At 38.3% G+C, this 14876-nt stretch overlaps 3 protein-coding genes and 1 non-coding gene across 8 annotated transcripts; 1 reads left to right on the forward strand and 3 right to left on the reverse strand.

Moving 5' to 3' along the window:
* The first annotated feature begins 8 nt into the window (after positions 1 to 8).
* LOC131790553 (uncharacterized) lies at positions 9 to 5395 on the forward strand. 5 transcript variants are annotated; one of them, XR_010716637.1, is made up of 5 exons: positions 9 to 173; positions 987 to 1052; positions 1650 to 1757; positions 2541 to 2587; positions 4909 to 5395. XR_010716637.1 is itself a non-coding variant. In XM_066162204.1 (5 exons), the coding sequence occupies exons 1-4, from the start codon at positions 22 to 24 to the stop codon at positions 2580 to 2582; spliced, it is 384 nt and encodes a 127-aa protein (XP_066018301.1). In that variant the 5' UTR covers positions 9 to 21; the 3' UTR covers positions 2583 to 2587; positions 4909 to 5395. The 5 variants fall into 5 exon arrangements, 1 of the variants encoding a protein (XP_066018301.1); XM_066162204.1 differs by having other exon boundaries at positions 1634 to 1757; XR_010716638.1 differs by lacking the exon at positions 9 to 173 and adding an exon at positions 285 to 499.
* On the reverse strand, positions 2833 to 13853 carry LOC131790552 (uncharacterized). The gene is made up of 6 exons (XM_059107767.2): positions 13700 to 13853; positions 13337 to 13516; positions 9908 to 10030; positions 5712 to 5804; positions 4971 to 5088; positions 2833 to 4426 (listed from the first exon to the last, which is right to left on the reverse strand). Exons 1-6 carry the CDS (start codon positions 13779 to 13781, stop codon positions 4384 to 4386), a joined length of 639 nt encoding a protein of 212 aa, XP_058963750.2. The 5' UTR covers positions 13782 to 13853; the 3' UTR covers positions 2833 to 4383.
* On the reverse strand, positions 6718 to 9820 carry LOC131790551 (cyclic GMP-AMP synthase-like receptor). Its single transcript, XM_059107766.2, has one exon. The coding sequence runs from the start codon at positions 8814 to 8816 to the stop codon at positions 6957 to 6959; it is 1860 nt and encodes a 619-aa protein (XP_058963749.2). The 5' UTR covers positions 8817 to 9820; the 3' UTR covers positions 6718 to 6956.
* Positions 11363 to 11434, reverse strand: Trnac-gca (transfer RNA cysteine (anticodon GCA)). Its single transcript has one exon. It is a non-coding gene; the product is annotated as a tRNA-Cys (tRNA).
* Positions 13854 to 14876: the final 1023 nt, after the last annotated feature.

Raw genomic sequence — 14876 nt, forward strand, 5'->3', positions numbered from 1 at the left:
TTCTGGTTATTTGAACCCAACATGGCGGACGCTGATACAGAAAATTTCAGGACTGTAACGCCATCTTGTGATCATAACGCATTGAAAGAATGCTTGGATAGAAATAACGGTGACAGATCTAAATGCACAAAAGAATGGGAGGCATTTCAACGCTCATGTTCCGAAAATAAAAGGTAACTTATTTCATTTACTTAATTTAAACGTCAGCGGAGCTAGAAAAAGAGTCGATATTGCACTGTTTGCGTAAGAAGGTTTTTCATGTATCTCTCAATGCTCGCTTCTTCAATTTTTTCTGGTGGTGTGTGATGTCCATCATCTCTAGACTGCTCTCTGATATGCTATTTCAATCCTCAAGAGTGTGTAAAACTATCCCAAGTGGTAAAAGAGCTTGTAGGTTTTGACAATTCCCCCTAGAGGGGGATACCCTCAGAACTCCTCCTAACCCCACCTTACCAAAAAAGAGAGGGCCTCTGACCCAACATGATTCACCAAAATAAAGGTGAGTTTCAAGCCCTCTCACTTCAGCATTTGTTCTTATGGGCTGAATCAGTATTTACTTTCATTCAACCACAGAATCCACTGTTTATGTTGTGAGTAAAGTTTAATCTTATGAAAAAAAAATTGCCTTGATAAATCCTCAATTTCCTTAGCGTCTTAAAGCTGAAAGTAGTTATAAAATGGGGTTTCTGGTGCATTTTGAAATCAACCTTGATTTAAAAGGCAACTCATGAAGCTAACCTTGAAATCAACCTTGATTTCAAAGTACAGTTCTTGCACATTTTGAAGTCAACCTTTATTTTAAAGACAAGTTAAATTATTCAGGGAATTGTGTCCTTTGAAAAATTTCACACCCTCTTCAGATTTTTCACAATGTCTCACTCATGAGTTCTGAAGTGTCCATGAGTGAACATGTGAATATTATCATCTTGAATGATCTTCTTGTTGTCGTTTGCCTAAAGGTCAATCAAATCTATTTTTTCTGACAGTACCTGTTTAGAAGATGGTGCAACAGCTAAACAAACTCACGAGTATTTACAAGTATTTATAAGGAAGTAGGTAAATTTCATTGCTACCTACTCTTATCCCTCCAAGAGAAAGTGAGAAACATATTCAAGAAATATGGTCTCACAATTTCAGCTGTTGTCTTGGCAGTTGGAAAAGGCCTTAAGTCTGTTGCCAAGGGAGTTTGATATGGTTTTAAGACTCTTGGAGGTAAATTTGCTGCAATTCTACCCAGTCTAATAAGTTTGATCATTGGCTTCATATCCAGAGCTGCTGAATCAGTTATCAGCTTCCTCAGTCAAAATGCATGGCTTCTGATCCTGGGAGCTGCAATGTTCATAGTTGAGTGATTTCAGAATAAAAAATGATGAATCAAGAAGGCCAAGACCAGACCTGCAGAAATCAAACTGACCTTTACCATATCATGATTAGTCTCTCTTGCTTGAGCTCTGTGTTTTATCTTTATTTGATGATTTTGTCTTCACATAGACTTCGGTTGAAGTCTGATTAATCGGATTTGACTGGTGAGAGGTTGGTCTGTTATTTTTTGATGAGCCCCCATTCATGTGCCTTCCTCCGACTGATTTCATCTCCAAATTCACTGATTTTTTGACTATGAGCTTTATATCAGAACTTGCCTTCTTCAGGTGTTATTATACCCAACAGTACTCAGAGTGTTCAGAAGAGTAGTTGAGGGCATGAACCAAGTGCCTGGTGAGACTGCAAGATCAAGCCTGACTTTTGCTTCATCAATGGTGAGCTGAAACCTCTGAACACTCTTTGAAATGTCTGGCTTTCTGATTGCATCTTCAACTAGAATGAAGGACTCATGCTGGGCTTCCTCAGCACTTCCTAATGAACCCAAAATTGATGATCTGACATTGACTTATACATTGAGAATACAATAATTGAATGCCTCAATCAACTGATTCAGTCTCACCATCCCAGCTTACATCAAACCTTCCGTATTATCTGCCATGAAGAAGTCAAACTGATTTCCATCTTTCCGCCTGTCAAACTGATTTCCATTTTTCCGCCTGTATGAACCTCTGCAACTCCATGATATTGTTATCCTTTTTAGCAATCAACTCTTCATGCTTTGGATCAAGAGCAGTTTTTATTTCTTTTGTGAGTGATGGATTCAACCTTTGCTTTTTTGTACCCCTTTCTTCACTGTACAAGGGATATGTCTTCCTTGACCAAAAATCTTTACCTGCAACCTTCTTTTGAAATCAAGGCTGACTTCAAAATGTGAAAGAACTTAAGGTTTAATTCAAGTCAACCTTGAATTCAAGGTAAACTCCATGAGTTGCCTTTAAAATCAAGGTTGATTTCAAAATATGCCAAAAACCTTATTTTAAACCTACTCTGATAATGCACAAGGAGGGATTGGAGACAAAGGAAATTGGGTATCAGCCCAAAGGGAGAAAATTTTTCATGTGAGATCAACACCTACAGCTTAATCCTTGATTAAACTAAACAACAGAAATGTTAGTCTATTTTTATCCTGTGATAACAAAATTAACTTTCTTTGTTAGGAAATTGCAAGGGAAACAAGAAACTGGCAGTTGTGGTTGTGATTGAGGTAAAAATCAAATTTCCATTTTGCCTTTGTCACCTTATCAGATCATCAAGTCTTTTTTGGGGGTAGCCATCTTGATTGTGAGAACTCTGTTTTGTGAAACTAGTGTCTGTTGCAGTTTATTTGGGACCTATTTGTAAGTAATTTAGAAAGGGGAATTCTTAAACACCTTGAAGTGCTAACAGCAAATTTTAAATTACATGGGAAAGGAAATATCAGAATTTTAATATCACAAAGATACCATTCATTAAGTTTTACTTTATTCCAAATACTTGCTGTGCCACTCAGATGGTATATGTTGATTCAATTGGCTATATATTACAGTATGACCTTCTTAGAGTTAAGCAAAAAGGTACTGTCCTTTGGTTCCCTAAAAAATATTTCTTCCCAATACTGATTTATGACCCCTAATGCTTCTTGGGCTGTTGTAGGACAAAGAGACATCTTTTGTTGCAGCAGGAATGATTATCTTATTATTAGATGCATGCAAATAGGTCTTCTCAGCCTGGATTTTTAGCTAGCATTCTTGTGGTTTTACTCAGGTTGATAGGGCTGGTAAGGCTAATTTACATGAAGGATATTTATTAAGCCTGCTGTAATGAAAGAGGTTCATTAAAAAATCTAATTGATTCAGAAAACACTCTTGGTAGAAAAAAAGTGGGCATATAATTATTTAGTGACTTTTTCTATAAATATACGTGTACACTGCCTTAGACTAATAAGACATATTCTGGTAAACAGAACTTAATTTATTATTATTTCTGAACAGATAATTCAATATAAAAGGAGCTGTTAGGGCTTGGGTCTGTGTTAGTAATGATTATTGAGGAGAGTATTGAGTGATGTTCATCTTTAACTCTCAGAAGTGTTTAAGATGTAAATTCTCCCAGTAATATCTGTACCTTTTCCAGCAAGCAGGTGACAAGAATACTCAAACTTGTCAGGTAGAAGTTGTTATCTTGATTCAACACCAACTTCTCTGAACTAATTTATAAGCTAGAGGGGAGAATTAACAATCAGATCTTGGGAGAGTTAAAGAGTAAACCATGATAACAAGAATTATTAAGGTTATGATTTGTGCTAGTGGCAGAAGTATCTTGGGAATACTGAATGCAATTACTGTTTTATTATACATCCTTGAAAAACTATTGTCTGTAGGAATAACGTTTGCCTTACATTTTCAAAGAGTGTTTTCTTTACACACACATATGACTTCATTAAAACTGTGCCTGAAAGACTTAAAATGGCCATTCAAGACTAAGATAGTGGCACCAATAAATGATTATACCCCAATGTATAAAACAGTTTGCATACATGTTTCTCAAAAACAAGGATTGAGTCAGTCCAAACAAATGATGATGACTTTTTCTCGGCAAACAAGTCAGTAGGGCTAAATTTTGCTTGATGCTTTTCAGAAAAATGGAAGTGGGCCCCAAAAGCAATATATGCCCTTTTTGCACAAATTCCCTCAATTATAATTGTAGATACAGATTGATATAAACACCAAAATGCTACAAACTGAGATTTCTCACAACCTTCACCATGTGTAGCTAACTTGTGGAATACAAAATTTTTGTGCAAGTGTTTTTCTTTGAAATCACTTTTGTACTGTGTGAGCCTTTTCACTAAACATACACAATGATATTGAGAATCATTGTGGGTGGCTAACATGTCTTTGATTAAGTGTGCACAAGTCCTCATAATGGACGGTTCTTTCATCATGTCTGTGTCTGCAGTACTTCAAAGGTTTCATACCAAGACGCTGTTAAAAGTTGGTTGCAACAGAGAACTTCCATAGACTACACAGCACCAGTTGACTCTTTAGCTCTGAGCTGAGCAACCCTACAAATGCAAATAAGCTTTAGTGCAAGTCTTAAATGAAATAATTTGTTTTACAGTGATATAGAGTTATTAATAACACTTTGGCTCACCATGTTTTGACTGCCATGCTGCTAGACAATTTTTTTTTTGTATAGCAGTTAAGCACTATAGCATCAAATGATGAAGAACAGCAGAACCAAAATTGAATTGTTGCAATCTGCAATTATTATTGGTGACTCCATATGGTGAGACAAGGAGGAAGGGGGGGGGACAAGGAGATGATTGGAAGGCTTTAGGGGGGAGGAGGGCAAGTGTAGAAGGCTCATAAGGGTGTTTATTGTATTATTTGAAATGGTCTGAGGAGAAGCACTCACACAATGCTAATGTTAGCTAGAAACAATGCTTCTATGATGCAAACTTTAGCCCAACTTCTTTTCTAAGTTATCCAGTAGGTTGCCTCCAACAACTTGCAGTAATTTATTATTTGTTTTTGAACAATTCAGGTGGGCAGACAGGCAGGTGTAACACAACACAAGTACAAGATTGATTGACATAAATGACCTACTTGTCACACCATCCACATGTTTGGAAGCAGTGATATCGAACGAACTTTCCACTTGTTCCCTTTTGGGAGCATAGGTGGCCAAAAAGTTTGCACAAGCGTCTATAAGAGTCTTGACAGACTAAGATAATCAAGAAATAAGCATATTGTGAGTAGAGTCGAGGAGGGGAGTCTCATGAAACATTCCACATTCATCAAGGATTGAGAGCTGTTGCACTGAATACCATTATTTTACTGAAAAATGTTGCATATAGAGATTGTCATTAAATGTGAGTTAAAAGTGAAAAGTAATTTATTGGTTTTTATTTTTTTTTGTTTTTTTTTTTAACCCTTTTACTCCCATGAATTACAAAAGAATAATTTCTCCTCCCAATTTTAACACAATTTGGAGTAGAAAGGTAATGAGAATAAAGAAACAGATCAACTAGGGGACATTGTTTTATTTATCACCAAACTCTGAGGACCGGTTATTAAACGAGGTCTGGTTAGATGCAAGCAGTGGGCCTCAGGGATTCTCTCTGAGAGGGTTTATTTAATTAAATATATGTCCTTCCACTTTTGGCTTTCAGCCCTCTTGACACTGTTCACAAAATTAAATGCTCGGATGAAAAGTTTGGCTAAATTGGAGATGGCTTAGAATGTGGTTTTGTTAAACAAAGGCTGAACTTTGACGGTTGGATTGTATAGGAATGTATGGTAGACAGTGTGGATAACTGATTTTGAGGTCGCCAAGGTGTCACTTACCTGGGCATCCTTGTCCATTTGGCCCTCTGGCACGTAAATTATTCCAACAACAGCCATGTTTCCTCGATTGACATCCCGGAGGACTGAATTGTTCTGCAGATGAGAATGGGATTTTGAAAATACAATTAGACATATCTTTGTCAACAATTTGAAAACCAAGCTTTTGCTGCCTCGCTCCCAATCACTTCTCCTGTACAGTTATTCCAAATCCCTCGCGTCAACATTGGGGAAGGGTGTTTAACTTTCACTTAAAACGCTGTGGGGAAATTAGTTTTCTATGGTCCCTGACACAATTGACTAAGAAGGAAAAGGAATGTTGTGTGATAGAACATTATCCTATTCTTTATAGCCTGACCCTGAGAAAGATCCTGACAAAGTTGTTGAGACTGTTAGCTCAAGCCCCAAGCTGTAGTTCATAATTCTTTCCTCTAGCTGCTATACACTGCCTCGTAAATTGGTTTGGTCAGAGAATTTGATGTCATGTATCAATGACACCCTGAAGCTAATAACTTGTTTATTCTCATAGTCAATGCACTGAGAAATGGTTAAATATTGTTAGAAAAAATTACATGTAAATCCCTTCTGGGAGTTACAGGTCTACAACAGTGTGAGAGACACTGAGACCCTTTTCGAAGAACAGGACATTTGCTGAAAGCAACTTATCAGAGCGAGTCATTTTGCTCAGTGCTTCAACCCTTTCAGCCCTACCCACTTCTGCCGCAATTCGCTCTTTTGTCGCCAAAGTTTTTGCGTAGAATACGAGGATGGGAAGAAAGGGTAGCTTGAGTGCTCATCATCTGCCCAGATTTTTCGGTTGTCACTGGAACTGGGCGTTCACCCCAGGAAAGTGTTGATAAGGCGTTGTTCCCAACCAAAACCAGCACTCGGTAACAATGAGCAAAAAATTACAAGGGAACTCTAGCTAAGCAGGGACGGCTGAAACCTTTATTCATATTTACTAACACCATTCGGAATAAAAGAACCTCTGAAAGTATGTCAATCTATGTCTAGTGGAACATTTTCTTTATTCCTTGTAAAGTAACAATTTTAAGAGAGGAGGGTAACAATTTAATACAAATTCTTATCTGAAATAGTGTCCGTTTGAGCTCAACTGAATCGACTTGTTCGTACTAACCAAAACGTAGTTTGTCAAATTAGTGAAAAGTTAATGATTTTGATTTTGTGCAAGTTCCCTCACTGCACCATGGTTAGATTATCACCGATCTTCCGACAGTTAATAAAATTTCAGTCTAAATCCAACTCTGGGATCTTGATGTATTCAAGTTTAAGTGTCAGTGTTTCTTTCGCATGTAAAAAAAGTTGTCCAGTGAAGCCAACGATGACAGACATCAAGACATTCTCGGGGATCATACACAAATACCTCTTCAAGGTTTGTTTAAAGGCATCAAAACCTTTCTCGCTCCCTTCTTCCTCTGTTTTATCTCTTACGTTACGTAAAACCTCCACTTTATTCTTGCTGTCGGCAGGAATTGCTTTATGCAGGTTTGCCCAGGATGAATTTTTCTCATCGACGTAGGATTCAGCCAGATCGTCTACCATCTCTTGGGAAATTTGGTGGAGAGAAATCTGCTGTGGTTTATGTCCAGCGGACAGGCCACGGTGAGCATGCTCAATCTCGAATTTCCTTTTCTTTTCACAGGTCCTGATGTAGAACTTCTGAACTAACAAGTTTAGTTCTCCTGAGAGGGTTCCCAGTAACTCCCTAAAGGCATCTTCCACTAAGTGCCATATTTCGATCAGATTCGCATAGGCATCTTCATCGAGCTCTGTAGTGTTCAGATCGGTAAACTGATTCCAAAACCAGCCAAATCGGCGCGACCCAGGCACGTTTCCAATGTTAACAAACATCTTATTCCAGAGAGCGCCCAGATCTTTTCCAGCCAGGGCGCTGGAAAACACGTACTCCACTATATCAATCATCTCTAAAAGCCGGACACACCTTTTTGTTTCTTGAACTTCTTTAAAAGTGCGGGTCATTTCTAAGCCTTTCACACGATTCAGCATTTCGCTCACAATGCAAAGACGCAGCTTGCTTTCATGACCCCCCTCAGCCAGCTGATTGCATCTTGGTATGAGGAAGTTCTGAATTTCTCCCCGTTTCACCCCTTGCAAAACAATTTCTAAGACGTGAATGATTCTTTGTGACAGAATTTCATTTTCCCAGAAATGGGTCGGCTTGGAAAAGAGCTCTGACAAAAGGACTGTTTTAAACATATACGACGGCAACAGGGAGGATTCTAGCATTAGTTTCTCTGAGATGTCATCACGTAGAGTTTTAAGAACTCGGTAACATGTTTTAAAGCCATCTGGAGCAGAGGTGAGCATCCTTCGCTCGGCAGTGGAAAACGATACACGCCACATATCAAAGGCAGCAGGTACCACTTGAAATCCGTACTCATGAAGGATCGCTTCTGCTTCTTGCGGGATGCTCCTCAACTGAACAGGGAGGCTGGATAAGGGGTACTCTATTGTAAGGGTCAGGTCGACACTAACAGTGAGACCTTTGTAAGTCTCTCCGCCTTGCCAATCGATGTAAAGTGTTGTGGCTGGGCCGTGAGTTTCGGAGTAAATCACTCCAGATGCACTGTCTTCAGCACCACTGCTACCGAGTATGTCAGAAAACACCGGTCCCCACGACCCACCCAACAATTCTTGACTAGCTCGCCGGATCTGAAGTTCCTTTGGTACTTCTGCCTCGCTTAAACATTCGTTCACGAGTTTCTTAAAATGGCGACAGACCATGTTTGGACTGAAGAAGCCCTCTTCGTCTCGAAATTCCCTCCATTCGGTTTCTTCCAGAGCGAGCTTAACGTAACCTTCCCTCTTTTCGCACTGATGAAAGGATGGCTTGTTCGTGAGAGAGTTAAGTTTCACCATGAAGTCGAATTCATCTGGCTGGCGAACTTTAGCTCCTTCGTAAACACTCCCGCTCTGGATAAGAGTGCTCTCAAACCGCTCGTCTCTCTGCTCGACTTTCGTCAGGATGCTGATCACCAGTGTTTCGAGCTTCTCTCGGATTAAATCAGCTTCAATTTCATCTTTAAATCTCGCTTTTGTCTCAAATTCTTCAACAATTTCAGCCATGGCTGTAAGCTTGTTGTAAATTTTCTTCTCCTCTCTCCAAACGCTCTCTTGTAAGTGCTTAAGCAACCGATGTCGTCGCTAGAATGCCGTTTATGAAGTATTTAAGTTCCTTCTGTTTCTCGAACTCCCGACAATTATAAAACATCCTCTTTTTCCCGGAATATGAGTAAAAAATTAACAAAGTGGCGTGACAGATGAGATAAGATCATCAGTTTTACTTTCGATATTAAACATAACTTGGCAAAACACAATAGGAAATGTTTCGTTGTACAGTGTTATGTCTACCACTTTAATTTATTCAGCCCTTAGGTTTATTTCTAGCAGGAGTGCTTTTTGTTCATGCTATAATCTGATTACATATACATGTGATACTGAATAAGCGCAAGGTCGAGATGGTTGGATATTGGTTGAGTTCTTTTTTTCTCTATTTTCATGGACCAAGACGAGTCGAGATCCACAAAACCGCAAATAAAAAAGAATCAGGTTAATATCCGGTATCCTTGATTAATCAAGCTTGGTCAATATATAATGGATTTATCTTACGCTTTTAAAATAAGGACCAAGATGACAGGTTTGTTTCGAGCGCTGGGCAATGAGAATGCCAACTGTAACGGCGTGTGCTCGTATTTAAATTAATAAGTTGAATAATAACGTAACTTCCTATCCAGAAATTTAGGTAGCATCTTTTGATATTCAGGTAGAAACTATGTGGATTTTTGACAAATGTTTAGCAACTTTTCAGTATTTTACGAGCACAATCGAGGCAAGCCCACCAGTAGCCAATCACAAGACAGGATTCACTTCATCTAACTCACGGCTGTTGCCAGCTATGCAGTCCAACTCGCATATAGTACATCAGAACATCACTTTTTAATACGTTTGCTCCGAGTGTTGAAGACATTTTGTTTTATTTTACGCGCAGTAAATCCGTCACGTATAAGGTGCCTCAGTTTAATTTCGACCACCCGACAAATTTTATACATCCCGACTTATTGTATCCCCCTCCCCCCTCACGAGTAATAGACGGGGAACCAAAAGAGTGACGAGTGGAGCAAGAATTATTATATTCTGGAGAGTAAACAGCAACTTACTGCAAAATCCGCATTCCTTCGGGCAGTACGTTTCCATCACGGACTTTGCTTTTTTACAGAAATCAGACTTTGCCCAGGATTTACACATTCCACTCTTTGCTTCACGTTCCTTGTCTTTACACTCTACAATGCAAAAAAAAAATGAAAGTAACGCCGTCACACATTTTACAGCAAAACTCAATTAGCAAAACGACAGCAAAACGGTTAGCTTTACCCTCCACATTCCTATGGGTCAGCTGTCCATCGAAAAAGCAGAAGAGGAATTTGAGAACTTAAACCCTAGTCAAAAATTCACTCGTCCACCTACTAACTTCATCTACGTTTAGCGTTTTTTCGGTGGGATGATGAGGTGCATATTATGCGCATGTATAAGGATGCTATCGAGCGTCTCCGTTGCTGATGATCACTGTTTGTGAGGACGAAACAGATTTTCCGTTTTTTTAAGGACGCATAACTTTCATTGCGTTTTCAGAATATAAATGCCTTTTTCAGAATTCTGCGGATTTCAATGGAACCTATTGCCTACATGACCTGTCAGGCAGGCAGCTTTTGAGCTAATTCGTCAGAACAGTTTCCTGTCTTTCCATAAATATTTAAAATGAAAACAGGAAAAAGCAAGTTGAGAAAGCTGATAAAAAAAAACAACAACAAAAACAGCTTGGAACCAGTTCAACAGGCAATATTTGAACCATTAAAGTATAAATTACGCAAAGGTTCGCGATCGAGACAGACTAAATAGGATTGATTAGCGAGGTTACTTAAAACGCCTCAATAACTGATTTACGCACTGGAGGTGGTACATCTGGAAAACTACTCACGCCCTCGAGAGCTGCGCTTACGGCGGACAAAAGAGAAAAATGATTTTTTAATAAAAAAAACTGACTTCAAATCATGCATGTTACATACGGATCTGAAGAATTTTTAAATACAGGTCGGCTGACAAAGAGGAAAGTGAATATGTCGTTGCATTTTTTAGCCAGCACACGTTAGCAGTATGTACCAGTTGACAGCTTCAAATCTAGTTGTTGTTTTTAAAGTTGTTGATGTTGTTGTTTTGTGCTTAAAATAAGCTCAGCGACTTCCCATATTCCAGTGAATTGTAGGCGTTTGTATAGGTACGTAGCACAATAACTCAAGCATCTTAAAAGAATTACTGCGTGCCAGCAGCAAAAACTAAAGGGAAGTGATTCTATTCAGAGGAAACAAAAAGATATTTTTGTATTCCGGTTCCACCGAAAGCAGAGCATATCGTTTTCTCGTGTTTGCCAAGATTATTGAAAACAATACAACCTTCACCATAAGCTGTTCAGGTGAATTTCACTTTTAAGAGTAGGTCCCTTTGAAAGTGAAAAATAAGATGACAGAGAAGTAGAGATGGTAAGTTTTGAGCTCGATGAAGAATTAAGAAAGATGTTTTTTCGTCTTGTCACGAGCGTGGGACAAAGAAAAATTCTGAGTCCCTATGAGGAATCGAACCTCATACCTTCGGATTTGCGCTCCGATGCTCTACCACTGAGCCACAAAGACTCTTCGGTGAGCGGGGTCTATTGCGAAGTTCTAATGACACGCATCCTGCATACTGCTAGGATCAGCAATGTCGATAGCGTAATGTTTTTGACAGGACGCGTGCCATTAGAACTTCGTAATAGACCCCGCTCACCGAAGAGTCTTTGTGACTCAGTGGTAGAGCATAGGAGCGCAAATCCGAAGGTCTTAGGTTCGATTCCTCATGAGAACTCAGAATTTTTCTTTGTTCCACGCTCGTGACAAGACGAAAAAACATCTTTCTTGAAAAATAAGATGTTTGGTATTTTTGTACTCAAGAGGGACCGGAAGAATTTTACAGGTTAGTGATCAGCGGAGACGAACCAGATGTTGTTGTTGATCTGATTCATAAGTGCTGTTTAAAAATGTTTGGAATGGAGACATGAATTGAGCCGCACAGCAGAGCATATCAGCTAAACAACCTTAAGTTAACTTAACTCCTGGCGTGTGTTATAACATCACTGTTGTGTCTTCACACTTTCACTGGTGAGAAATCCGCAGTAGGCATAGGATTAGATATGTTGACAGCGCCGTGTTAATTTATAGAATGCTACTCATTCTTACTGATATCAGTCACTTGTGTGTACTTATTTAATTGTCTTGGAATTCTTTCAGGGTCTTGATACATCTAATACTTTTTTCATGAATACTGATGAGGCCAACTCTTAACGAGTTCGAGTTTCGGTATGTTTAGTCTGCTGGGTAAGGAAAGAACATCGGGAGAAAAGTCTCTCCTCTCAGTACATTTAAAACATTGTTTTCAAGCGTTCGTTTCTCTGCGATAGGCTGAAAAAGCAGCTCAGGAATGAAATTCAATTATCGATATTCTCTTTTTCGAAACGAAAACAGGAATAAAGAAAGAAAAGATTTATTACAAAAACTCGCCACACTCACGTATCACATTATTAAATTTCTCACACACACACACACACTTGTTCTGGTATTCTATGTCAGTTTTAATACGACGTTGTCGAGTTTCATTTGATCTGATCCAAATTCTCGTAATTCTCACATTATTGTAAGATTAGAGGGGATTCGACGGTTTGTTTTAAAAACCTGCGTAATTCCATTTGGGGTAAAAGTGTGACCCAGTCTAATCTTTCAATAAGCATTTGTTGGTTTAGTGTTTCCGGACTTGCTTCGACAAAGTTTTATAGTTTTCATCCTTTGAAGTCAGTTGACAAATTTAAAGAAGGGAAGATTTATCACTTTAACTTTTCATAATGGGTTTATTACCATGTGACTACATTCATATCACCGAGTGTAATTTAACTTTGTTGTCGTTATGATAACCATAATATCATTTAGAGAAAATTTTACAACTTTTCATAAGATAAATGATTTTTAACGAAACAAATCAATGAAAATCTAAACAACCAGAAAAATATTGACATACAGTTAAAGAATCATTAAAATATGAGATTTATAGATTTCGCTTTACTGAATGACGAAAAAAGGCTAAATTGTAAGAAACATTTGAACCGAGAAACTTCGAGAAGGTATGGCGGCAATTTTCTTTGATCTCTAAATAGAACGTGCGGCAGAGAGGTTGGAGAGGTTGGAGAGGTTGGAGAGATTATTTTGTACAAAAAAAATCACTTGGAGCATGCTAAGTAGCTTGAATCTCGCCATAAAAATCCGTGCAAATAATTAAAAATACCAAAGTGTTAGGAGAGAGTTAATTCCTTTTTCTTTACGCTGACTAAGAGTGTCTGCAAATCGTCATCGCTAATGAAACCAAGATAAGATGTATGCCTTAGTGGGACAGATGAGTATATCGTTTGCAACTTAACGACTAACTTCTGACAATGCACGCCACTGTCAAAACTTAACACGAATTGCTTCCTTTAAACAAGTGTAACTGGGTAATAGATGAACAATTACCTGGTAGGTCTATTGGATATAGAGGGAAGTATGGCAAACGATATCTCGAGGTCCTCTTCTTTGATTTAATTTGACGTTTCGACCTTCCAAAAGTCACTCTCTCTGATTCCATCCATGAATTGAGTATCAACGACTCTTGAGTTCTATCGATGTTTTGGTCTGTGCCGAACGCTGTGAGCTCTGAAATTGAGATTTGATGTGGCAATTTAAACATTTTTTCTTCACTGATTATCACACAAGTATTACAACTAATTGAAGTACGGATGTGGCCATGTTGTACCAGGAAATCTTTGTAACCAGAGGAAGTTGTTTTTTTATAGAGAAACGTGGTGTGTGGTTGTTTTCAATTGTAATTATACCTACGTTTATCATTATATCTTGCTCTTGAGAAATCCAGCAAGAACCCAAGAAACAAAAACGTAGCGATTTCTTTAAGACAAGCCATAGACTCTCTTTCCTCTGGATTCGACAACTTGTTGACCCTTTCGATGCGGACGTGAATACTGTCTCGCTTTAAGCTAGATATTCTACACCCAATTCACAAAGTGGAGCCTTTATATATAGATGTTGGAGCCAATTACGTCAAAAGGACTTAAGGTTGAAGGTCAGAGATAGGCATGTTGTGACATTTGGCAGCGTTTACGGCGTGTAAACTTAATTAGCATTTGGAAATTACAGGAGGAATGACACCGAAAAATAAACGGCGTGAGAACAAACTTGTAAAAAAATATGTTTTCATTGTTCTACAAATTAAATAAAACTAAGTGAATGTTTATTGCGAAATTGAGATTAGCAAGTTTGATATCCTGTTGTTCCAGAGAGATCGTTCCCGAACCCTGTAAAATAATGAAACCGGCCTGGTAACGTTCCATTGTTTCCGAAACTTATATTACATGTCTTTGTGCCAACAGGTTAAGAAAATTTGTCACGAACATGGTAGGAAAATCACGAAATTTTTACTCAATTGGTTTTTTATTGGTTATTTCTCACCCGTAGGCTGCAAAATAAAACGAACTTGTCAAGGTATAATGGTGCTTATCTGTTTGCAGGTGGTTTATTGCCAAGTAAACATTTCCGATTTCTCATCATGCCGTATAAACGGCCATCAGCAACCAATTAATCCTTCCACAACATATATCAAATAATCATATCTCCAGGTGTCTATTGAAAAAATATTTACTCGCTTGGTGATGAATGTCGTGAAATATAGTTACAAGATTTTATCTTATTTTATCTTTTATGTTATAAAGAGAGATGGTGAGCTGTGTCAGTCGCACTCTTTCAAAATAAGATGACAATAATAAATAGTGCGAATAACTCTTGACCACTCTAGAGTCAAATGGTCTTAGGATTGAGGAAGCACTTAACATCAAACTCCATATCCGACATGAGGTTTCATGCTGATCAATACACAACTCTCAGACGCGAAAAAAAAAAAAAAAAAAGAAAAAAATAACTACAGTTGAATACTAGAAAGTTCCAAGCTTGCATGAGCTGGAAATGACTGATAAGAAAACGCTTTGCCTCTTGGGCGTTTTGA

This window comes from Pocillopora verrucosa, chromosome 2 (assembly GCF_036669915.1).
Source record: "Pocillopora verrucosa isolate sample1 chromosome 2, ASM3666991v2, whole genome shotgun sequence".
Taxonomy (NCBI): Eukaryota; Metazoa; Cnidaria; class Anthozoa; order Scleractinia; family Pocilloporidae; genus Pocillopora; species Pocillopora verrucosa.

Bases quoted from the DNA above. Each gene is read 5' to 3' on its own strand.
- LOC131790553 (XM_066162204.1), top strand. From the start codon at position 22: ATGGCGGACGCTGATACAGAAAATTTCAGGACTGTAACGCCATCTTGT. The intron at 174-986 runs GTAACTTATTTC...TTTTTCTGACAG, and splicing joins TCATGTTCCGAAAATAAAAG to TACCTGTTTAGAAGATGGTG. The intron at 1,758-2,540 runs GTGAGCTGAAAC...TTTCTTTGTTAG, and splicing joins TGACTTTTGCTTCATCAATG to GAAATTGCAAGGGAAACAAG.
- LOC131790551 (XM_059107766.2), bottom strand. From the start codon at position 8,816: ATGGCTGAAATTGTTGAAGAATTTGAGACAAAAGCGAGATTTAAAGAT.
- LOC131790552 (XM_059107767.2), bottom strand. From the start codon at position 13,781: ATGGCTTGTCTTAAAGAAATCGCTACGTTTTTGTTTCTTGGGTTCTTG. The intron at 10,031-13,336 runs GTAATTGTTCAT...TTTGCATTGTAG, and splicing joins ATATCCAATAGACCTACCAG to AGTGTAAAGACAAGGAACGT. The intron at 4,427-4,970 runs GTAGGTCATTTA...TTGCATTTGTAG, and splicing joins ACATGTGGATGGTGTGACAA to GGTTGCTCAGCTCAGAGCTA.